Consider the following 24,169-nt stretch of genomic DNA (forward strand, 5'->3'; position numbering starts at 1 on the left):
CAGGACCCCAGGGCCACACTGTGTAATCTTGAATCTAGGTTCAGATGTTCAGACTCTGGTCGCTAGTAAGTTTAGTGATCTGGCCATGTAACAATAACGGCGGGATTCGCCCATGTAGGACCAGCAGTTTAATTTGAGAATGAGTTCATCTTTGTCCACACCTGCAAACTTTCAGAGGGGTCGATGGTCAATAAGAATTCAGACACTGCTTCGGACGGATGGGCTTCTGTTGAAACACATCCATCAATAGATAGGTATACTCAGGCTGCAGGATATCAACTCATACTAACCCATCGGGCAAGATTGGCCTCCCCCATTAAGTACGACCTCCAAGTAGTAGAACTGCGCGGATCAGCGCTTATCAATTGGTGCTTGGGAGACCACCTTCGAGGTGCCACTTAATGCTGAAATTCGATGTCTCTTTGATGAGTTGGGCTTTGAGCTTGAATTTCTTCCTTTGACAAACGAACATGGAACACACAGAGGAAACAAAACTCACACTGATTGTGGACTCTGGAGTTGATGGAGACACACTGTATGGATGCTGGAGGCTGTGCAGGTACCTAGTACGACGTAACATTGACGAGAGAAATCTTTAATGATACCAGGTGCATACTGAGTACATAGTGGTGTACGAAGTACTTCAATACTTCACCAGACCCCAGCCAGCTAAGCTAGACAGGCACAGTTCACCAATGTTCCTTGTATCAATCATTCCCAGCACAGCTGGCATTACGTCGTGCTGCAATCCAGCTTGAGCCAAATTGGGTCAAGATCTTGGAATTGACGTGCATCTGCTTTCAGCGACCTTCCTTCACTTCATGTTCCCTTGTGCCTCTGCTCTTATCCTGTCTCCATCTCTGTCTCCGCTTTTCCTTTATTCTTCTTCTTTTCTCCCTCCTCTCTACAAGTGCATCCTGTTTCTTATCCCTTGTTACCTTCTGCAAGAACTAGAATGCGGCTACGGCCAGCTAATTAGCTACTAAGCCAAAGCTGAGAGAAGGATCACGTCACTGATGGAGCTTGGCTAGCCAGGTCGTCCTCAACATACCCTTGTCCTAATTTCACTTTCTGACCCAGCTGCCTTGCCTATAGGGCCATCTCGGCCTCCTCAAGCTAGCTCATCCCAATTCCCTCTCATTTCCATTCCTTCTTTTTTTCCCCCAAGTCCCCAACGAAACCATACTCCCCCAATTTCCTGCGACAAGTTTCTGCGAGGCCGCGAACCGATTCCCCTTGTTCGCGCCATTCCTGTTACATTGCCTCAGCTCCCAGCAGATTCAATTGGGGGTTGCGCTAAGCATCTGATCCTTCGACAGAGAAGGGTACGCACTTGGATGCAGTGATAACGAGACCGACGAGAAGGACTAGTCTATCTTTCTAGCGGAACGGTTTAGCCTCCAGCTTCGATCGAGAGGAGACATCCATACTCGGTGTCGCGGTCGGCGCCGAATTCATCGCCATTATGGGGACTGAACAAGATCCGGTGGACGTCGGGCAAGCGGCCGCCGTTGAAAATGCGAAGGCCCAGGAGGAAGCCGCCCTCGCCAGCGCTAACAGAGCCCAGGAGCGGATGGTAGAAGAAGCCAGGAATGCTGGTGTGCCTGCGTTTACGTTCGACCCTGACGCCACCCTCGAGGAGAAGCGAGCCAAGGCACGAGCTGTAAGTTTTTTCCCAATCTTATTTCAGCCGTTCGGAAAGTGGTATTCTGAGACCACAGGCTAACCTGGCTTTCTTCCTGGCGCTTTCTAGGCTATCCCGAAAGACCTCCAACGACCCCATGGCTTCTCCGTCATTACAGACGCCGACGAGAGCGGCATGCCTGTCACTGACCTGCCCGAGGCCACAACTGCCGGAGTTTTGGATGTACCCAAGGATATGGAAGGCAGGCCCGTCAGGGACGGCGAAGATCCGGAATCTGGCGAGGTTCCCTTCTCCAAGACCGGTTGGGCGCCACAATTCGGTTGGCCAGCGGAGGGTGTTCAAGAAGGCGAGAGCCTCTTAGATCATTCTACCTGGTTGGAGGATAGCCTCCCTAATCATCTCTATGGAGGTTAGTAGTAGTTTACTCTACACACTGCCATGTGTCCTGTCCGTAACCAAGAAGGGATATTCTAACTTTTGACGGATGTAGACTGGTACCATAATGCCGCCGTCATCGTCTTCGCTTGTCTGTTTTCGTGGCTTGTCGCGGTGCTGGGTGGTGGCCTTGGGTGGGTCTTCATCATTATGGCCTTCTGCGCTACTTACTACAGAACCTCTCTTCGGCGCGTGCGACGAAACTTCCGCGACGACATCACGCGCGAGATGGCGCTCAAGAAGCTCGACACGGATACCGAATCCCTAGAATGGATCAATTCGTTCCTTGTCAAGTTCTGGCCGATCTACCAACCTGTCCTCGCCCAGACCATCATCAACTCGGTCGACCAGGTTCTCAGCACCGCCACTCCTGCTTTCCTCGATAGCTTGAAGCTCAAGACCTTCACTCTCGGTTCCAAGCCGCCGCGGATGGAGCACGTCAAGACTTATCCCAAGGCCGAGGACGATGTCGTCATCATGGACTGGAAGTTCAGCTTCACCCCCAATGACACGGCCGATATGACCTCCCGCCAGATCAAGAACAAGATTAACCCCAAGGTCGTTCTCGAGATCCGAATTGGCAAGGCGATGATTAGCAAGGGCCTTGACGTTATTGTTGAAGATATGGCTTTCTCAGGCCTCATGCGACTCAAGATCAAGTTCCAGATTCCGTTCCCCCATATCGAAAAGGTTGAGATGTGCTTCCTCGAGCGACCCACCATCGACTATGTCTGTAAGCCTCTTGGCGGTGAAATGTTTGGTTTTGACATCAACATTATTCCCGGTTTGGAGAGCTTCATCCTCGAGCAGATTCACGGAAACCTTGCCCCCATGATGTATGCCCCGCATGTCTTCCCCATCGAGGTCGCCAAGATGCTGTCGGGTACTCCTGTCGACCAGGCCATCGGCGTACTCGCCGTCACCATCCATGGTGCACAGGGCCTCAAGAACACGGACAACTTCGCTGGCACCGTCGATCCTTATTCCGTCCTTACCTTAAACAGGCGAACAGAGCTCGCAAGGACAAAGGTCATCAAAGACACTGCCAATCCACGATGGAACGAGACCCACTACATCATTGTCACCACCTTCAACGATACTTTGTGCATGCAAGTCTTTGACTTTAATGAAATCAGAAAGCACAAAGAGCTCGGTGTTGCCTCGTTCCCTCTTGAAAATCTCGAGGAGATTACCGAGTATGAGAATGAGCGACTCGAGGTTACGTCCGACGGCAAGGCTCGTGGTATCTTGTCCTGCGATATTAGATTCTTCCCCGTCCTTAGCGGTCAAAAGAACGAAGATGGTACGGAGGAGCCGCCCCCAGAATCTAATCAGGGTATTCTGCGCTTCACCGTCGAGCAGGCGAAGGAACTCGATGGCAGCAAGAGTCTTGTCGGCCAACTCAACCCGTATGCCATTTTGCACCTCAACGGCCATGACGTCCATGCTACCAAGAAGTTGAAGCGCACAAACAATCCCATCTGGGACAATGGTTACAAGGAAATGCTCATCACAGACAAGAGGCATGCCAAACTCGGCGTCACTATCAAGGACGACAGGGATTTGGCCGGCGACCAAACCCTCGGAAAATACCAGATTAAGCTCACCGATCTTCTCGACTGCACCGAAGAAGGCAAGGAGTGGTTCATGCTTTCCAACGCCAAGACCGGCCGTGTGAAGATGAAGGCTCAATGGAAGCCCGTTGTTATCTCTGGTGTCATGGCCGGCACTGGAGGCTACGTCACGCCTATCGGTGTTATGAGGTTCCACTTTATCCGCGCGAACGATCTCCGTAACTTTGAGGCTATGGGCAAGTCGGATCCCTATGTCCGCGTCCTGCAGTCTGGAATCGAAAAGGCCCGAACTGTCACCTTCCAAAACGATCTCAACCCCGAGTGGGACGAAGTCCTCTACGTCCCTGTCCACTCATCTCGCGAGAGACTTACCCTTGATGTCATGGATGCCGAGAAGATGGGTAAAGATCGCAGCCTTGGTTTGATCGAAGTCCAGACGAGCAAGTATATTCACCAGGATGAGAACGGTGAATACCTCGTTCATGATGAAAAGGAAGTGCACAAGGATGGTCTCCGTCTCCACGGCAAGGGTATCGAGAAGGGTCGTCTGACTTACACCGTATCGTTCTACCCCTGCCTCAACATCGCTGATCCTGAAGACGAAGAAGAGGAGGCGGCTGCTGGTGAGGCGGCTGCTGACGGAACCCCCGATGGAGCTGCCAACGGAACTGTCAGCAAAACTCCGAGCCCGAGGCCCTCGTCCGATCTCAGGTCCATCTCGACGGCCAAGAGTCGACCTAGTCTCGAGGCTCCTGCAGTCGATGGCGAGCCAAGCACCCCCAGAACTCCTAGAACGCCAGTTACTCCGACCGCGAATGGCCATCCTAAGAAGGAGCGACCAGAGCCTCCTAAGATTCGCATGACACCGGAGGAGCTCCTGAAGCACGAAACTGGCCTCCTCATCTTCCGCCTCATGGATGCGGAGTTCCAGAGGAGTAATTGCCGCGTCGAGGTATTCGTTGATGATATGGCCTTCCCATCCTACGTGTCATCAGTCGCCAGGTCTAGGACGCATAAATTCGAGGAAGTTGGCGACTGCGTGATTCGTGAGCTCGACTTCTCTCGGCTGACGCTCAGAGTGACGGAAGGCAAAGGTGACAAGCGTCGTGAGGGTGCCGAGGATGATGTCATTGCTCGATTGGGCGGTAACACCCTGGATACTTTGAAGCAGTGCTTGGTAAGGCATATCTCGTTGTTCTGGTAACTTCCACTTAGTGTACAATTACTTTACTAACATGTTGTTCCAGAATAACCCCACGACGCTCAAGCTCAAGGGTGAAGATGGTGGCATCAGCACTATCAAGATTAGCCTCAAGTACGTCCCCATCCAAATGCGGCTCGATCCCAGCGAGAGCATCAACAACATGGGCACCCTTCGTGTCGATGTGATCGAGGCCCAGGATCTTCAGGCTGCCGACTCGAACGGCAAGAGCGATCCTTACTGCAAGTTCGATCTCAACGGGCAGGAGGTGTACAAGACCAAGACAATCAAGAAGACGTTGAATCCTGTATGGAACGAGTACTTCGAAGTGCCGGTGCCATCTCGAACGGGGGCCAAATTCCGCCTCTCTGTCTGGGACTGGGATCTCGCGAGCCAGCCGGATCCCCTTGGTGAGGCTGACATCAGCCTTTCGGAACTCGAGCCTTTTAGGCCAATGGAGACTCGGGTGTTGCTCGATGCTAAATCTGGCTCGGTGAAGCTACGGATGGTCTTCCGACCGTCGTATGTCACTCGACAGCGCCAAGGTACTTCGACTTTCGCCGGAACTTTCGCCTCAGCGCCCGGTCGCGTTGTTACCGGTGTTGCGGGTGTGCCCGTCAAGGCAGTTGGAGCCGTTGGCCACGGCGTGGGCAAGGGAGCCTCGTTCATCAAGCGTGGTTTCAGGGGCAAGAAGGATGATGACTCGGGATCCTCGACGCCAAGTATCCCCGAGGTGCCTGTGCCCACAATCACTACTAACGGTGGTGGCGGTATTCCCGGTCTCGGAATGAAGCGCGCAACCGGACTTTCCCTCGCAGACGCCGATGGCGCTGCCAGGCCCAGTACGGCGCACAGCAGCTTGGGCCACTCTCGCACTAAGAGCATAGGTCAAGCCTCGATAAACAGCATGCTTCCTCCGGGTGTGGCGTCGGGTACAGCTACCTTCAACGTCATTTCGGCGAGCGGTTTCCCTACTTCAGATGACCTCTACGTGGCGATTTTCCAGACGGCGCCCAAACAGAAGACGGTGGGCAAGACCAAGCACCGCGACGCGTCGGACGGCGTGTTCAAGTTTGATGAGACGTTCAAGTTCGTCTGCCAACCTGACGCCGTCTTCCAGATCCAAGTGAAGGAGCACCACAAGCTACGAAGCGATGATGACCTGGGCGAGACGATGTTCTTCATCGATGACAGCGGTAGCGGTCAGGAGAAGCAGGTCAAGATAAACGAGGGCACCGTCGTCATCAAGAGCTCATTCGTTCCAACTTCGGACTCTCTGGCGCCTACGGATAGCCCCAAGTCTTCCGGGCTCAAGAGGGGTTTCCTCAGCAAGCGGGAGTCACGCAGTAGGGAGACGACTCCCATCGCGGAGTAATTTAATACATCAGTGGTGGTTAGCGGTATAGAATTGGGGGCCGCTTCTCGAAGAAGAAGAAGAAGAAGAAGCTCGTCCGTGGTGAAAAATTGGCGGGACTTATAGGGATATGATGCATGTTATGACTACCGGGATTTCCTTTTTCTCTGTTCCTCTCTTTCTTTACTTCGTTTTTGTGCTTTCTATTTTAGTCGCAACACTCTTTGTTTTGTTTTCTTGTGTTTTGGGTCCTTTTCTGCCGTGTTCTTTACCTGGAGCAAAAATTTTTTAATAAGATGAAAATTTATTTCATGTTCGGTTAGTTGAGAGTGAGTTCGTGATGGCTCTACCTGGAAGGGTGAGCGAGATTGGTTTCAAGGCTCGATGAGAGGAACTGTGAAAGAACGGCGATAGCGGAAGGATTTTTAAGGCAAACCTAGACACGATTATGATAGGAATAATTCCATGATATACATTTTCTATTTCTATTTCTATTTTCCATTTTCCATTTTCCATTTCAAATACTCAAGATCCCTTGATGTGAGTTGACGGCGTCTTCAGGCTCTGTGAGAGTGTCAAGATTCTGATCACGTGAGTTTACACCAGCCTGATCAATCAGCCACAGACGCCACGGACTATGCAGAGTGCTTGGACGGGTACGAAGTACATGGTAGCCTTGCTGTGAGTGAGCAGGAACAGGAAGGAGCACAGCTGTCGAGGTGACGCGCTCAGAAGCTGCCTGAGCTCTTGACTCTTCGTCACCCAAGTTCCGCTCAACAACCACACAACTATTTCGTCGGTCATTCCATCACGTTTCCTTCTCTTGATTCCCGACATCAAGACTCTGTATTAAACCAATTTGAATTTACTCTGATCCCACCGAATTATTGAGTTCCTCGTTTTCCGATAATAATTCTCCAACATTCGCCCTACCCTTCCGATAGAGATCCATCGATCATCACCTACTTGGCCTTTCCGCTCCCATAGCCTTTCGAACCTCCGACCACCGGTATCATTGTCGTCAATTAAATATCATACGAGATGGACGCACTAGTAGCCAAGTATCGCCGTCCTGCGGCCATGATGCAGGAGCAGTTCGGCGAGGAGGAGGAAATGGACATCATGGGCGCTGAGAACCCTGCCCTGTCCCTCAAGTTTGCCATGCCTCCAGTTACTCACGTAAGTTCATACGCTCCAACTTCTTCATTACTCTCTATCTCTGCCGATTTCACCTGTATTCAAGCTGGTTGGCATTTTCCTCCACTGCAGATGAAATGATACTGGAAAATGCTGACCTCGCCTCATCAAACAGCCCTCAGCCTGGCTCCGCTCAGCGACCGACGACCGATCGAACCCGCAATGCCCCATCAAGATCGCCCACGGCACCACCACGCTCGCCTTCCTCTTCCAGGGCGGCATCATCGTAGCCACAGACTCCCGAGCCACGGCCGGCAACTGGATCGCCTCGCAGACGGTCAAGAAGGTCATCGAGATCAACTCTGTCCTTCTAGGCACCATGGCTGGTGGTGCCGCCGACTGCCAGTACTGGCTCGCTTGGCTGGGCATGCAGTGCCGTCTCCACGAGCTCCGACACAAGCGCCGCATCTCGGTGGCGGCGGCGTCCAAGATCCTGGCGAACCTCGTCTACTCGTACAAGGGCATGGGTCTGAGCATGGGAACCATGTGTGCTGGCGTCACCAAGGAGGAAGGCCCCGCGCTGTACTATGTCGACAGCGATGGGACGAGGTTGAAGGGGAACCTTTTCTGCGTTGGTAGCGGACAGACGTTTGCCTATGGTGTGTTGGACGCTGAGTACCGATACGATTTGACGGATGAGGAGGCGTTGGAGTTGGGGAGCAGGAGTATCCTTGCGGCGACGCATAGGGATGCTTATTCGGGTGGTTACATCAACCTGTACCATGTCAAGGAGGCCGGATGGGTGAAGCATGGCTTCAATGATACGAACCCTATCTTCTGGAAGACGAAGTTGGAGAAAGGCGAGTTCACCAACGTTACGAGCTCGCTGGATTAAAGGGATAGAAGCCGCTAAGAACTCGTCTTCTGCCCAAATCTTCGGCATCATCTCTCTCAGGAAAGTGGCATCAGGTCGGTGACGGACATCTTTACCTCCATCGGATCCTAGAAGGGCGCGAACGGGCTGCTGGGCGTGAGAAGGGACCATTAGACCATGTTTTTCGGTATTGTTGGAAGGAATGGTGCGTGACCCCGGACCCGGGCCTCCCGCGCCGACCTGGATTCGTTTGCTCGGATGATTTTGGAAGGGGCGACGAGACCGATACGGGAAGGATTGGGGAGTAGCCGGTCGTGTACCATGTATAACAGGACAAACCTCGTATACTATTTTACTTGTCTTTTCTCACATTCTTGATGCTTTGGGTGAACTGGTAACCTCGATGCGTTAGGTATAAACTACGATATAAACTACAGAAGACTAAAAGTTGGTCGATATAGAGCGCACTTCCATCAGTTCCCACTCCAAGGACTCTTCCACCTGCAGGCAATCGCTGTAAAACAATACCCGTATCGAGATGCATCTCCTCTTTGCTCTGATGACCGATGTTACCTCTGGTACAGCTTTTCTTAGCTGTGCTCGTTTTTTCAATCGATACTCGCAACGCTGGCGATAACACCTAACTTGAGGGCCCACGAGGTGTCCTAGATATGGCTTAGACATTGGGGCTATATGAATGCAACGGATCGGGCCGAGTGGGAGGCTCAAGACGACTCGAAAAGGCTGTGCCTAACTTCAGCGAGCCACAACCAGTGAACGACAATATCCTATCTCCGTTTTTTATTCTTCAATCTGACGTTTCAGCCTTGCCTGGAGGTTCTACGCGGCGGTGCATCGGCAGCATCGGGAAGCGAATGTATGGCTTGGACAAGGAGGGTGCACAGGTTCTCGAGAATGGATGGACTTGGACCGGTGAGAGGTTGGATATCGGGAGCCGAGATTGCCGGATTCGATTCCGGAGGCTGTGGGTTGACCCTCGCAGGTTACCAGCCATCCTCGTTATTAGAATATGGGTCATTACATTGAATGTTTGAGGTGCAGATGGAGCCATTGACTATCTTTTGAGGAACTGTTTTATTTTCGAAGCTTATTTTCTGGATATGGTTTTGTGTGATAGACTGAGGGCATGTAACAGGTGCAGTGAAGACTCAAGCTTAAGATGAACGACACATGCCTTACAACACGGATGAAAATCGTCAGGCCTACCAAGAACATGAACAAATATCTTGGCAAGAGGGAACATCTCCAGAGACTAGAACAGATGACTGGGGCAAGGTTTGAGTGCAAATATCCCGCCCACGGGAGACGAATCGCAAGCAACCAAAGACTTAGCAAAGGTCATCAGCAACAAGGGTGTTCTCCATGCAGGACAGTATGCCTCGCTAGTGGCATATCCACTTGGTGGCTTTGTTTCAGCCACGGCCCTGCATATTGAAATCTGGGTCTTGGGATCTGAAGGAAAATAAATGCCTTGATATGAGAGGGTATCGTGATGCGGTGGCTCGTGGCTCAGCCACGAAGTGTCAGCTTCGCGTTGACTCGGGGCGTTTCGACGATCAACCTACTTCGTACATACATCATACGAGGAAGAGATGGGCAGTTTCTGGGCAAATTACTGTAGAAAAAGAAGAGGGAGTGTGGGGGTGGATGAAACTTCAAACCGATGATGCGCATCGAGAGGTATGGTACGGGGGAGGTTGGAGAAAACGCTTGGCAATAGTTCGCCCTTAGCTCTCTGTCCACGGGGAGGCACTACCCTGGCCTGTTGGGCGGATATGCGTTTTGAGGAAGACTAGTTCGTGTTGGTGTTCGCTCTTGTCCAAGGACGTGCTATTCTCGAAATACGAGCCATGGCTTTTGGGGCCCTTATGCAAGAGACTACGTACGGAGGCGGTCTTGAAATCCTCACCTCGGAAGAGCGGAACTAGGACGGCGGCTGTTGGACACCACCCAGAACCAAGTTGATTCAGTTAGTTCGTCTTGGGCGAGTTGGGTCTGACAATCCTTCTGTATCTCTCACAGAAATACTACACCACGAGCGAGAGAAGGGTGTCGTAATAAGCGCCGCACCAATTCCACTCGGCTGCAGGACAAGAATAGGAAGTAAGACACAAAAATGTCAAGAAACAGAGGAAAGCTGTATGATATCAGCGATCCAGCAAAAGACGGCACACTGGCAGATCTACGCCACGCACAACTGAGACGTAAACTATAAGTACGGAAGGAATTAACGCCGATGGTGCCGGGCAAAGCAGTATCAAGCGTCACATTTTGGATTCTTTATCCACTTCGGAGCTAAGCCAAGATTAGACGTCGTACACGCCGCCCGGGCTGTGATTGGGGGAATGTTCGATATTCCGACCCGTGGTTGTGGCTGTGGAGTTGGAGACTGCAGCTCGATGCATCGCGAGAAACAAAGATACTAAGTACTTCGTCATGATATGATCCCTCTGCTGGTACAATCCAACGGAGTCTTGGCTCACGCACCTCTGTGAGTGTTTCTATTCCGGGAACGAACGAAGATGGTGGGTGGGGGAAGGCAATGAGTCGTGAGAACTGCAGGTTGTCGGTGGTTGTTCCTGGCTAACATCTGCAATTCCAAGTTTTTGATCACATTCCAGGAATTCTCTTACGGCGAGTTTGATGCAAGGGAGTAAGGGATGTTTGAGTGATTGTTGGTGTCTATGTAGTGGGCTTTTTGGGCGGCGTCTGTCCCACGACAGGATACAACATCGAACTTTGTTTCTCTTCGCCAAATGGATTTGCCCATCCAGTATTAAAAAGGCGAACTTATATTTGGAAACACGAGCAAAGCGAACTGAAGCAAACATACAAAATGTAGAGGGGTTATACGAGTTCCCATTTGAATCTAACTTAGTTTTGGATCCCCGGTCTTGTTCATCCTTGCTCAGGAGATGGGGGTCGCTGTGCGAATTGCTCAGCGGGCTTCCGGAAACTTAAAAGACCCTTGTTCTTGAGGGGCAGGCATCCGGGCGAGCTTGAACAGCAACGGGGCCTATGTATGACGACGCCTAGTGGACGGACCTAGTGGACGGACCGCTGATGAAGACGAAATCCCGCCCGCATTCATGGTCAAATGGCTCGCGTTCCGTTTTCAACACTATTATCCCGGAGCCGACAAAAACGGGCATGGACAGAGGAGCCTACGCATACATGGGCAACGATAGCAAAAATATGGTGCCAGAAGCTCACGATAGTTGGAAAGGCCTTGCCTGAGAAAGGAGTCTGGGCGTGGCAGTACCCGCATGCACCATCGAGTCGACACGAACCGCACTGCAACAATGGTCTGCCCTATTTAACAGACATTGCCCGATTTTCTGGGGGGGTTTACAGGGTGACGCCTCAACCGAAAAAATCAAGATAGATTGATACGACACCACACCTACCTAGGCTGACCAGACCGTTTGATCGTTGCTGACGCGATGCGCATGCAGTTACCGATAATTGATCCAGTGCTGCGCCGTCGCCAATCTTAGAACGAAAGAGGCAGCGAACCCTACGGACACTCTATTTCGCAGTTGGTACTATAGCCGTGAAATCAACCCATTCGCTCGTCTCCCTCGTTTGTTTTAGCCAAACGCGATCGCAAACTGGCGGATTACGGCTGCAAATTAAGCGAGCCAGGCCATCATATCGCCAAGGGGAGATCGGATTTCAGTGAGACCTCTACTTCGTAGATCTTGGCAGTTTCACAATTTCCTTTCTCAGATATGAGTTAAAGAAGGTTAAGAATCTGCCCTCAATTGTTAATTGGGTCAGCTTGACCCATCAATGATGTGGATATCGAATCCTTCGATGCCCAGTTGGTCCATGGCGTGCCGGGAGCTCTCAAGGGAGCGTACTATGTAGCCGAAGAATTCAATATACTCAGTACCTCGACCGGGATTGAAAGACGGGATTTGAAATCTTCTTCAGCCGTCCACAAAGTGTGAGCAGATTGATTCCCCTCCTCCGGAAACAGTAATATTAATTATCATTGCGTGATGATCTGCCCGGGATGAAAGAGGCGGTGGAAGTTCTTGGAGCGTTACACAGCCCCCGTCCCAGCGAGTTGATTCTCAGTGATTTTCCACTTTCTGCAGAACACTTACAAGTGCTGAAGTGTCCGCCCGAGGCAGAATCAGAAAATGGCTGGAAGGTATCATTCGAGCCCCGGTCTCGTATGAAGAAACGCAAGTCATGCCACGGGGCAACGGCGGAACTGTGGAGAGTGGAGAAGCCGACCAACTTAACTGCTTGACTGCGCCCGAGAGGAATCCAGGTATCCCGCATGGATCTGGGTCCGGGTCTGGGTCTGGGAAAGTGAGGAAATCGGGGCAGAACAATTCCAAGTACGAAGCATTGGTGTATACTTACTGTAACTTCGCTTCTCTACATCAGTCAGTCGAACTAGAGGCCGTCGACTCTCGAGTACTTGCTCGCGACTCGGCTCGTCTTCCTACAGCCCTCTTGCATTTGGCTGCCGATAAAGGAGGGGCGAGTGTTGAATCGTGATAGGGCCTGGAGCCGCGCAACACTAAAATTGGCTGGCAATGGCTGCTCACCTGCAAAGTGGCATTACGACATCGCGTAAAGGGCCATGGGTAACATCGTTCCGATGGCACTGGTGAATCTGGTCTCTCTTTCTCTGGGATTTTTGTCTCCCGAGTTCTGCCTGCCGTACTCGATCTAGTACAAAACTACAAAGTTCACTCACATGTCACCGGCTAATGTCCTGTTGCTGGGGGAAGGTACGGAGTACGAAGTGTACTCCGTAGTGTTCCCAGCTGTAGTAATGGCAGGCAGAGTACTTCGTAATGGGCATTGGATCGATGCATCCCGCACCTCTTTCCTCCTTCCCATGCAAGCAAGAATAGTCTGAAGATCACATACGAAGCATGGGTGCATCCCAAGGTCTGTTCTCGAATCCTGTCCTCCTTCCAACTGCAGCTTTCACGCCGTCGGACAGTGAAGGATCACTTACATCTCATCGATCCGGCTCGCTTTTACTTCGTACTCTCGTTGATGTTGGTCGTTGAATATTGTTTTGTCCAGGCTTGGCGCAGCTCAATTAATGGTATCTTACAGGGCTCGATTCACATTGATATACTTCGTACAGCAAATGGAAATAAACGGTCCTCGTTCCACCCTAGGCGAAGTAATACCCCCACCTCCAGATTCTCCTCTGAACTTTCTCAAGCGACAGGGTTGGTCATTGGGTCGCCCTACTAGGAGGAGCAGGTGGTCGCTTGTACCAGAGATAAGTGGCCAGCCAGGCAGAGGGATCTTCAATCTGCACCGAAGGTTGATCACTGGGAAACCTGTTCTCTGGCAGTTGAAGAAGTGCTGACAGTGGGCAAGGGGGGGGGGTCATCCAACCGCCCCCAAACAAAAGCCCAGGTTAAATGGCCGAGAGCTTGAGAATCCTGCCTTTTCGATGCCATCGGGTACCATGTGAATACTCGTCAGCACTAAGCCCCAACGCTGTTCTGGGCGGAGATCAAGGGTAGCATCCGGGTAGTGAAGCGTTCGGATCATCCATATTGGTTTTGATCCTTCCCGTCGTTCCCTGCCACCTTTTATGCGGCCCATAATAGCACCGGTACGTTAATCGGACCAAGACTGCAACGCACCAGCAGCCTTCGCATGCACTACGCACGCAGGGAGGTTTATCTGGGAGAAGCACACCGACCATCCTCTTCTTGAGGAGGCTGCCTTACAGGTACGTATCGCCGGCCATTGGTAGGCACCATGCAACCCGCCGGAAACGATTGATCAATGGATCAATAGAGTGCCTTTTATTCTGTGGAACTTGCCGTCCCATAACTCTCCCCGCCAAGGGCTGTGTCAGTCGACTAATACTTCATAGGTGCGTGCAACACCGCCAACACAACCCCAATATATGTACGAACTCGTCCCATCCAGCTCATCTTTAGCACCTCCTTGGATCTTTTCCCCATTTCCTTGGGTCTGTATAGCGTTTATAATTTGAATTTTCTTTTTATTCTTCCATTTTATTTTGTCTTTTTAGCACTTCCTCCACATTACTCATTGATCCTCTCTTCATTCGAATGCTCTTGCCTCCGGCCGTCCTTGCATTTGATGTCGTTAATCACACTCCTCGCTCCCTGCAGCGATCACTCGCCATAATACTACTTATTCTTCCGGGGCCCTACTGCGAATGTCGGTGAATTAGTCGCGGTCCTCGACTCTCTCAGGAAGAAGAATAAATACACTCGTTACTGGGTCTCGTGGATCATCCCACTCGCCACCATCGTAGAGTTCACGAAGAAAACAGAAACAGTCATGGCCCCGATATTACATCGCCGAGCCGAGTCCACCACCTTGAGAACCGGAATCATTATTGCCGCTGTCGTCGTTTCCGTCTCCGCCATTGCCCTCACCATCTATTTCACCGTTGGCCGGTTACGGTATAAGCAATATCTCGAAGCCTGCAAGAAAGATCCGTACCTGACGAGAAAGGAGTTCTTGAGGCGGCGGAAACTCAGCGTAGCAGAACGGATTGAGGAGGAAGAGGATCAGCGCAGGTTAATTTTGAGGAAAACCCTGTACAGTCGCCTGTCGAGCCGGAACGAGTCGGAGGCGGGCAACGACCTAGAGGACCAAGACGGTAGCCGGGATGCTCGTCCGAAATCGGAAAAGCCCAAGGAAGCGAATCATGAGAGAGAGGTTAAAACCTGGGATGCTGGTCTCGGCCGGGAACAGGGGCGAGAGGTCGGAGAGAACAGCCCGTTCTTAAACGGCCCCCCTGCCATGGTTGAAGTAGAGAGGCCTAAACCCCACGTCGAGACCATCATACGCCCTCGGAGATCGAACTCACTTACACGCACTCCTCTACTTGCCGAGCCCGATGTTGACGAGGAAGCGGATAGGGAGCCTGAGAAGGCGCCCGAGAGAACATCCGAGAAAACACACGAGGAAACCAGAAATGAACCTCGCCGTGCCAGCGTGGCCCTCTGGGAAAGGCGACAAAACGCTAGGAGATATGCTAGTCACGAAGAGATGTCGAACAGAAGAATTTCCCCGTCACCTCCTCGAAAGGCCCTACCCGCAGCCCCAGTCCAAGCCGCCTCACCTCAGCCTCGAATCCACCAAACCTCGTTAGGGCAAGCAAGGGCTATGGAAATGAGAGGCGTTGAACTCATGCCTCCTAGGAGAGCCCGCGCCATCTCGATGGAACCCTTACAGCCCCGGCAATTGCCTCAATCAATTCCTTCGTCCACCTTGTCAGCCCACTCCTTGCGGCTGTCTAGCCCCCCACCTACCAGTCCTCTCCCACCAATTCCTACTTTTAGATCGCACATCCGGTCTCACTCGGCGTCGCCGGCGATATCTCCCGTTCTCGTCTCTCCTCCGCCCCCCACGGCCAGGATAAACTCAATAGCTCCGCAGAAGAATGAATTACTCTCCCCAGATATAATACAAACCACAGTTCCGTCATCGGAACAGAGACATAATAGGGCCCTCTCGTGGGATCGGCAATGGCGGCCTGTATCTAATGGGAACCTACACACATCGTCATCTACCGAACGAATACGTTCCGTGTCACCTCTGCCCCGAAGGAAACCTGTTCCTAGCAGAGCCGTGACCCCCAAGGCTTCATCAGCTTCCATCATCTCAGCAGCCGCGGCAGCCCCGGCCGACCAAGGCCAGCCATCCGGCAGGCCTCTCTCCGCGTTTTCCATCCTGCCTACTCCCATTGAATTCATAGCCAAGGCACCTCCACTACCTCGAGCCGAAAAAGTCGTCCCTGCGCTAGAGGATGAGGCCACTATTGTCGCCGAAACTACTCTCCCTATCTCTAGTGAAAAGATACCAATATCCTCGCCGAAGCTTTCTGATCGCGTATTTCTCCCCAGCCAAGGTCCGAGGCCTATCCAGAGGGAGTCTCAACTAGAGCGTCACCGATCACCTCCTCGTAGAGTTATTAAACGGACCACCAGTCCAGTGTCCTCAGAGTCGGGGACGGAAGACCTAGTTCAGTTCAGAGGACCAGGGTTGCTAGCGGATCTCTCCCCGGAGCCGTCCCAGGCCCGCCCTCTTAGGCAAATTCAGTCTCAGCAATACCTCCCGGTGCCACGACCGAACCGAAATCGATCTAATTCCGTTAATAACGAAAGCCAGGCGTCTGGACTTGGGCAACCTAAGCCGGGTGATAACGCTGCTACCGGTCGCCCCGGTCGCCATCTCCGCTCACAGTCCTTCGACAACCGCCTTCCCGTGGCACAGGGAAAATGGGAACTGAAAGTTTCCCTTCTCGATCAGACCGGCGCGCCTCTCCCGAAGCAGTCGTCATCGAGGTCGCCGTCTCCGAATAAATTAGGGGAGGATGAGGACTTGCAGAAACCGCGGAGGCAACCCACGCCTCCGGCGATGGCTCGGCCTACTGAGCTCGTACATCCGGCCCGGCGTGGTGTGCCTGCTCAAATAGAGCCTGGTTCCTCCACAAGCTCCGTATTTACGACCTCTCCACCGCAACCTCAAACGCCAGGCACTCCCGACACGGACGAGGCTTCTACGCTCTGCCGCGCAAACTTTGCTAGCCCCGTTAAAGCCAAGATGCTGGCGGAATTTCCGCCAAAGGCGCCATCGAAACCGCCGCCGCCACCACTCTTCTACGCTCCCACCCCTGGCTCCATTTCAAATATATCACCGCCGCTGTTCTACTCGCCCGACTTCGCGGCTATGGCCGGGCGAGTGCGTGATCCCAACACTCCGCGCGATGAAAGAGGATGGCCCACATATGTGGAGTTGGAGTATGGGCGTGATACGATGAAAGAGACGTTTGGGTCGCCGATAATATCCCCCTTGAGCGAGACCAGCGAACTTTCATCCCGGCTGTCGGGTCCCCCTGACATGCCTGCCTTCTTCTAATCTGCCTCTTATCCTGTCGGATATGTCACCGACTTTCTCACATGTTCTAAAGCTTGTATCCTTTATAATGCGTGGAGACTAGGATGCAGTCGTCTTTTCTTGTTTTGTTTATGCAAGGAGTTCACGGACTCGGGGTAATCATGGAACATTCATTATGATGCTCTATTTTTTTTTATCTTTCTTCTCTGCCTGTCCTTTTCGAAGCGTACTTGCTTTGAACCAGTTCGTTTGACTCTCTATACTATACGCTCCTTTGTCTACACCTGCATTACACGCATAGACAAGGCGTCTTAGGGGAAAGGGAAATCCCCATCTCTCAAAGGTTGGGAATGGGTTGGCTGCTGCTTTTTCAAGGCCCGCTCTAGAATACGAGGGAAAAGAGGCGAGGCGTCTCTGTACTTGAGCTTTTTAGATGCGGTCCATCAACCCAACAGAAATTAATCAAAACATATAAAAAGAAGAAGAGATCACCCGACAGAAAGGTCGAGTCGAGATAATCCTTTTTTGTGAAACCCAAATGCCCTTGAAAGAAAAACGCAAAAAAAAAAGGCCCTAAAAGTCATATCAAGCAAACCCTCGTAAAGAATTTTCTCCCTTCTTCATTTCGGCCCCGCAAGGCTGTTCGTAACCTCGACAAACTTCTCCCATTGCTTCCACGCCTCGCCACTCTTCAGCGCCCACCTCGCTCTCCTCACGCCCTCCTTCCAGCGCTGCCCACCGGGCCCCCTCTCCGTCACGACGACGCCGTCATCATCGGGGCCCATAGAGCTCGAGTCCGCCTCGCAGATGCCCGAGATGACGAATAGAGCGGCTGTATTCATGAGGACGAAGTGTAGGAGCGGGTTATCATCGGGCAACTCGTTGTGAAGAATCTGTCTCAAAATCTCGGCGTTCTCGCTGGGTTCCTTCCCGGATGAGACAGTATCGAGGGCGTGGGCGGGGAGGCCAAAGTCGGCGGGTTCGACGGTGAAGTGCTCGATGGTGATATCCTCGGGTTTCGTCCCGCGAACCAACCAGCAAAACGTCTTCCCGGCGCAAGAAACCTCATCTAGCTCCTCGGCACCGCAGACGATGAGGGCCTTGGTAGCGCCTGCGATCCTGAGAGCCTCAGCGAAAGCGGGGCCGAGCTCCTTCCTCGCAACACCGATAACGCGGGCCTCGAGGACGTCCTCGACAGGGTTCGCCAAGGGACCGATGTTGTTGAAGATGGTGCGCCAGGGGAGCTGTTTCCGGACGGGGGCGACGTAGCGCATGCCCGTGTGGAAGACGGGGGCGAAGAGGAAGGAGTAGTTGGTGGCGGAGTAGACGGCGTGGAGAGTGGTCGGGGTGACGGCCTCGATGACCGGGGCGCGGGGTTGCATGTTGTTGATGAGGTCGGCGGAGCCGGATTTGGAGGTGCTGGCGCGGTTGCCGTGCTTGGAGACGAGGAGGAGGGAGGAGGCGATGATGGAGGCTGTGGTGGAGATGTTGAAGGTGTTGTGGGAGTCGCCTCCGGTGCCAACGATGTCGCACTGCGCGTAGGGAGAAAGTGAGTTAGCTTTTTGAGTGTAGACGGAGATTTTTTTTTTTTTTCTTTTTTTTTCCTTTTCCCTTCTTCTCTTGTATGCGTGTATATTGTATTGCCCCAGGGGATTGAGAAAGAGGATAAAAGAAACATACCAATCCACCCTTATAGCTCCCCTCGGCCCTATTCTTCAACGCAATGAGCTCCTGCAGCGCCGGAACATCAATCTTGGCGGCCGCAACCCTCATGACGCGGGCGCACTCGGCGAGCACGTCGCCCTGGAGGTCGAGGGTGGTGAAGTGCAGACATATCAAGAGAGAGGCGGCCTGGGCCTCGCTGACCTGGTTCGTGAAGAAGTGCGAGATGGCGTCGGCGATGCGCGAGGGGTTGATGTCGGGGTGGCCGCCTGGCCAGAGCTGTTGGAGGAGGGGCTTGATGTCGACGGGGGGTAGGTCGACTGCTGTCGATGCTGATGGCGGGGGAGGGGCAGGTTGGGAGGTCATGGTCGCGGCGGTGTTTGGTGAGGTTTTGAGGGGGGGAAGAGAGGACAATTGGGAAGGGGAATGAAGAGGGTGTCTGATGGTATCAATTGATGGGTATTATGGGTCTGGTATTTTGCTATTTCGAGGTTGGACAATGAGTCAATCAATTGATGCGAGATAAAAGGTGCACAATCTCAAACTTGGGCTCCAGCTGGCTGAATGTTGGGCGGCGCGGAACGCGGGACGAGGAACGAGGAAATTGGCCTCAGCTAATTCGCGGATTTGGATTCGGGGTCTGCAGCTTGGTGAATCAGAATGGCAAGCTTGAACACTCAATTGTCGCCCTCTCCGGGCTTCAGTGGATCAATGATTCAAGGGAACGACTCAAGCTCTCTCTGCAGCTTGACTTTATGTCTTGAAGCTGCACTGAGATTTTGATCCGATTGCGGAATGAGTCAGCCATTGAAGCTATGAAGTACAAGTAAAGATGTACTTGGAGACAATTGTGACTGCTCCGTTGCCATCAACTTGAAGTTCACAATTGCATCTCATTAACCCGATGACTCGAAGAATTGAGTTTCCAACTTGGTACATCGAGAACTGAAAAGAATGACCCTCGTAAAATAAACAATTAAAAATCCGCATTCACTATTCTGTTATCCGTGTGGCCAACTTACAAGTCATCTCCCCCTCCTCCCCGCATGGTCGGTCTTCACCCACTGTTGCATCCATTGATGGCGTCATTCACTTCACCCACTCTTCTCCTATCCCTACTCCGATCTTCTCGTCTTTCCTTTTCATCTGCGGGTATACGTAGAATCCCTTTCCAGCGAAACTTTTCAATAACACCCCAATCACATAACCAACCCCATCCGTCCTCTTCATCGCCACCCCGCGCAATGCCCCCTCCCACCATCGACCAAGCCGCCGTGCACGGCTTCCACAACGGCGCCCTATACGATGCCCACCGGCCCTCGTATCCTCCCGACGCCGTCGAGGCGCTCCTGAGCGAGCTCGGCGTCGCGGGAAAGCGGGGTGCCAAGATCATCGAGGTCGCGGCGGGCACGGGTAAGTTTACGGTGCCGCTGGCGGCGAGGGGAGAAGGGTTTGAGATCAAGGCTGTTGAGCCGCTGGCGAGTATGAGGGATCAGTTGGCGGCGAAGAAGTTGGAGGGCGTGGAGGTTTTGGAGGGGTCGGCGAATGCGGTGCCGGTTGGGGATGGGTGGGGGGATGCTTGTATCGTCGCTCAGGTGGGTTCAATGTTTGGGAAGTTTGAAGCGCGAGAATTGAGTTCTAAGTTGGACGGTATGGTCCGGGAGCTGCCTTGCTTACTTTCTTTCGTGTGATATATAGGCATTCCACTGGTAAATGATCTGCCCGCTGTTGTCCTTCGCAATCACCCTCCGGCGCCTATGGACACTCACCAGGTTTCTTTCGACACAGGTTCGCAAATATCGAGGCGCTAACGGAATTTAGACGGGTGATAAAGCCGGGAGCATCCCTCGGTGTTGTCTGGAACATTGAAGATTGTTAGTTTTGCCTTTTACTTACGGCTTTGGAATATTCGATGGTGGTTCCATGGCTCATTCTAAGCATAGACAACAAACCCGCCTCCTGGAAGGCATCCACGCCTTGGGAGCAGAAGCTCAACGAGCTCATCTTCTCCCTCAAGCTCGACGGCCAACCGCGATTCCGAGAAGAGCGTTGGAAGGACGTCTTTCTGGACAAGACCGGTGACAGCGGAAAGATCCACGAGCTATTCGTCACGCCCATTGGCGAGAACATATTTCGCTGGACCGTCTGGCTGACCGACGAGGCGCTGTTGCTGAGGCTTCGGACGCTGAGCCAGGTCTCCATTCTTGAGGGGGAGGACGCCGACAAGTTCACACAAACGTTTTGGGATATCCTAAAGTCTCCCGAGGTAGAGAGGAATGAGCAAGGCCAGGTTCACTTGCATGGGGCGACTGTTATTGCTTGGGCGAAGAGAGTCGACTAAATGATATCCACCCAACTATGTATGTATATACATGCAGATGGAAAATATGATTGATAGCCTTTTGAATGAAGATATATTTCATCTCATTACTATTCGTTTCGTTAGTCATAGATTGGTTGCTTCTCTCGTGGACCGGGCAGTCTGGGAGCTCGAGTTCTTTCTCCAGCCATTCCCTATCCCGCAGAACATCCACTCCTTGACTTTGGTTTTAAATCCCGTCTCTAAATTCTCATACTGCTAAGCCTTTGGTTTTCACGAGTCTGCCGAAATGTACATGACTGTGTGCTTGTTAGCTAACGTTTCGGTCTAGGATATGAATGTCAATGCTCACCATTGTTCCCCCTCACAAAAGCATCGCCATAGGTTCTCCTCTTGACGCCGTTGACGTACTCCACAGTCTTTTCGAGAGCAATGTTCATGTATCCGTCAACAGACTGGAGTTCTCCTGTTTAAGAGGTTAGCAGCTGCGGTACCAGTAGGGCATAATATATCCTCAGACACAAAGGCGTCTTATACAGAAATGGCGAGAAAATAAGGGCGCCTCAAGCTCCATTCACACATTCGACTTACCCTTGTATACCACGCCGGAGTTGAGCTTGACCGTGACGGGGTTGCCGATGATGTCGCTGAGGAAGCTGGAAGGGTCCTTCCCCTCACCTTGAGAGATACCTCCGTTCTCCATTTGTGTGTTATCCCGGCCTCGGGTCGGAATGGGCGGAAATAAATGACTGTCCTCACGCTGGGGCCGCTGTCAAGAGTGTGATGCAGTTTGACTGAGGATAAGACAAGCAGTTGGTGAGGTTCAATGTTTGTGAGCCCTGCAAGTCACACTGTGATCTTCCAGCTTCTATGCTGATCAACTTTGCATTTGACACTGTGGATGTTCTCACTTCTCAAGCCTCAAATGAGGCTCTCCACAGTGTCAAATATTCCGCCCAATGTATTTGACAGCTGCCAACGGCTCTCTGCTCCGCGACCATCATCCCGCTATTTTGGGGCCACCTTGAGGTTCGCGAGCTGGTGACATGGGACATGCCTAGCAACCAAAGTACTCTGCTAACTTCGACATCGCAAGAAGGCATTGATGAACGACAACAAAGAAAAAATGCCACCAGCGCCCACGCGATTGGGGGCAGATATAACCCAACATAAACATCGCGCCATCCCTCAGCACCTCGAGCCAAAATTACTACAAAACAATTTCTGCTCTTCAACCATGCGTTGACTGAGAATTACTTCTTGTAAACCTCAACTCCCAAGATCAGCAAGGACGTAGCTCCGTAGCCTTGCGCGCCCCGCGTTCGAAACGCCCGACAAGCTCTCTACACGAAAGGAATACGATACAGGTCGCCCCTGTTCTCTGCAAATATGGGCGACTCTACTTCGAACAAAAAGAGGCTCCCCTTCAAGCCCACAGCCCTCCGAAAGAAGCCCCCCCCCGCCTCGACGGAAAAGCCCAGCAAAGATGAGGAGGACGACCTCGCTCTTTTCAAGCGGTCCAGGGAGATTCTGCCCATGGTCGCGGCGGAAGCTGAGCGACGCGCGCAGAAAGAGAAAGCGGACAGGGATGCGCGACGACGGCGTCGGTCGGAAACAGAGGAGGAGAACACACCTGAGGCTGGCCAGAATGCCGAAGCGCGAACGCCCGGCTCGTCGCAGAAGAAGCGGAGGACGTCCCGAACTGTGGATCACGATACTGAAGGCATTTATGAGAAGGCTATTAGGTACGAGTGGAAAAGAAAAATTGCCAGTGCTTTATAGATATTATTCGCTAACTCTCACGGCCAAAAAGAGAATCGCCGACTCCCAGCACTCGACTGTTCCAGCGCAATCAGAGCGGGATATCACAGGCGACCACCGATTTGTCGTCAAATTCCGGACTAGATAGCGGAATCATTAGCGCGTCGAGCACACAGCCTGTCCCTGCATTCAGTAGTCCGACTCCGGACCTTTCAAGAATCACACCACAACCGGCAAACGTCATTGACGATGACGACGATTTTGTCATACTCGACTCGCCCGTGGCCCCCGCCAAAGGGAAAGAGAAAGAGGAGGAAGAGGAGGGCATCTCGATCGTAGAGGATACCGCAAGATCCTCCTTTAGAGAAGACGAGGAGGACCCCGAGCTGCAGAAATACGTGCAGGCCGCGCAGGAGCGCAAGCGCCAGCTAGAAAAAGAGCAGGAGCAGGAACAGGTTCTGGCGAAGAAGAACTTTACTGTCGAAGTCGTTTCCGACATCCCATACACCCACGCGGCGGGGCCCTGCGTGTTTAAGCACTTTGCGAATGATCCTCTCAAGCAGGTGCGAGAGACGTGGTGTGCCATTATGCAGATGCACAAGATAGACGTCGTTGCTAATGACGTCTTCTTAACGTGGCGCGAGAATCGGCTGTACAATACCACGACTCTTCAGGGACTCGGCATATCCATACTTGGTAACAATCAACTCTACTCCAAGAGCGGCGGCCGCGAAGGCTTCAGTGAGGACAGGAAGAGGGTGATTCTGGAAGCATGGACGGAAGATCTATTCGAACAACACCGGCGGGAAAAGGAACGGGAACGGCTGAGGCTTCTGGGCGAGCTTGATGAGGGTGTTCCGGTAGCGGCTGAGCCGGAGCCGGAAGAGAAGTTCAAAGTGACGATGAGGCCGAAACAAGGGGACTCGGTCAAGGTATCGGCGACGGCTTCTTCGACGGTGTCCGTTTTGATAGAGAAGTTCAGAGCTAAGAGGCACATACCGCAAGACGTCAAGATATCCATTTATTTTGACGGAGAGAAGCTTGGAGACGAGATCACTCTGCAGGAGGCGGATATTGGAGATGAAGATCAGGTGGAAGTACACATGGGATAAGGTTTTTATTCTTTTCTTCTCCTGCTTTACCCCCCCCCTTTTTCCCTTCTCCTTTCTTTTTCTTCGGATTTCTGTCTCATGCCCGTCTGCCGTCTATTGGGAGTATTTTGGCAAGACAATCTTGTACGTTTTCGCACATTGGCTTCTTTTACTTTTAACCAAAGATACCCACTTTTTTTTTTCTGTTAGGTCTTCGGAG

The 24,169-nt window shown here is 52.4% G+C and overlaps 6 protein-coding genes and 1 pseudogene across 6 annotated transcripts; 5 read left to right on the forward strand and 2 right to left on the reverse strand.

The window, feature by feature from the left end:
* Nucleotides 1–1,465: 1,465 nt before the first annotated feature.
* Nucleotides 1,466–6,230, forward strand: SAPIO_CDS3639 (C2 domain-containing protein; the record flags this gene model as incomplete). Its single annotated transcript, XM_016786393.1, has 4 exons — nt 1,466–1,663; nt 1,754–2,054; nt 2,136–4,831; nt 4,902–6,230. 4 exons carry the CDS (start codon nt 1,466–1,468, stop codon nt 6,228–6,230), a joined length of 4,524 nt encoding a protein of 1,507 aa, XP_016644399.1.
* Nucleotides 6,231–7,250: 1,020 nt separating this feature from the next.
* Nucleotides 7,251–8,241, forward strand: SAPIO_CDS3640 (Proteasome subunit beta type-5; the record flags this gene model as incomplete). The annotated part of the gene is made up of 2 exons (XM_016786394.1): nt 7,251–7,388; nt 7,522–8,241. 2 exons carry the CDS (start codon nt 7,251–7,253, stop codon nt 8,239–8,241), a joined length of 858 nt encoding a protein of 285 aa, XP_016644400.1.
* A 6,306-nt stretch (nt 8,242–14,547) lies between these two features.
* Nucleotides 14,548–17,136, forward strand: SAPIO_CDS3641 (annotated as a pseudogene; the record flags this gene model as incomplete).
* A 599-nt stretch (nt 17,137–17,735) lies between these two features.
* SAPIO_CDS3642 (uncharacterized protein) lies at nt 17,736–19,143 on the reverse strand (the record flags this gene model as incomplete). Its single annotated transcript, XM_016786395.1, has 2 exons — nt 17,736–18,647; nt 18,796–19,143. The coding sequence occupies 2 exons, from the start codon at nt 19,141–19,143 to the stop codon at nt 17,736–17,738; spliced, it is 1,260 nt and encodes a 419-aa protein (XP_016644401.1).
* An 878-nt stretch (nt 19,144–20,021) lies between these two features.
* SAPIO_CDS3643 (uncharacterized protein) lies at nt 20,022–21,118 on the forward strand (the record flags this gene model as incomplete). The annotated part of the gene is made up of 3 exons (XM_016786396.1): nt 20,022–20,372; nt 20,612–20,651; nt 20,721–21,118. 3 exons carry the CDS (start codon nt 20,022–20,024, stop codon nt 21,116–21,118), a joined length of 789 nt encoding a protein of 262 aa, XP_016644402.1.
* A 252-nt stretch (nt 21,119–21,370) lies between these two features.
* On the reverse strand, nt 21,371–21,800 carry SAPIO_CDS3644 (uncharacterized protein; the record flags this gene model as incomplete). Its single annotated transcript, XM_016786397.1, has 3 exons — nt 21,371–21,396; nt 21,450–21,563; nt 21,689–21,800. 3 exons carry the CDS (start codon nt 21,798–21,800, stop codon nt 21,371–21,373), a joined length of 252 nt encoding a protein of 83 aa, XP_016644403.1.
* A 686-nt stretch (nt 21,801–22,486) lies between these two features.
* On the forward strand, nt 22,487–23,970 carry SAPIO_CDS3645 (uncharacterized protein; the record flags this gene model as incomplete). The annotated part of the gene is made up of 2 exons (XM_016786398.1): nt 22,487–22,842; nt 22,911–23,970. The coding sequence occupies 2 exons, from the start codon at nt 22,487–22,489 to the stop codon at nt 23,968–23,970; spliced, it is 1,416 nt and encodes a 471-aa protein (XP_016644404.1).
* Between the last annotated feature and the right edge of the window lie 199 nt (nt 23,971–24,169).

Source organism: Scedosporium apiospermum (assembly GCF_000732125.1).
Source record: "Scedosporium apiospermum strain IHEM 14462 chromosome Unknown SEQ_SAPIO_0088, whole genome shotgun sequence".
Classification (NCBI taxonomy): Eukaryota; Fungi; Ascomycota; class Sordariomycetes; order Microascales; family Microascaceae; genus Scedosporium; species Scedosporium apiospermum.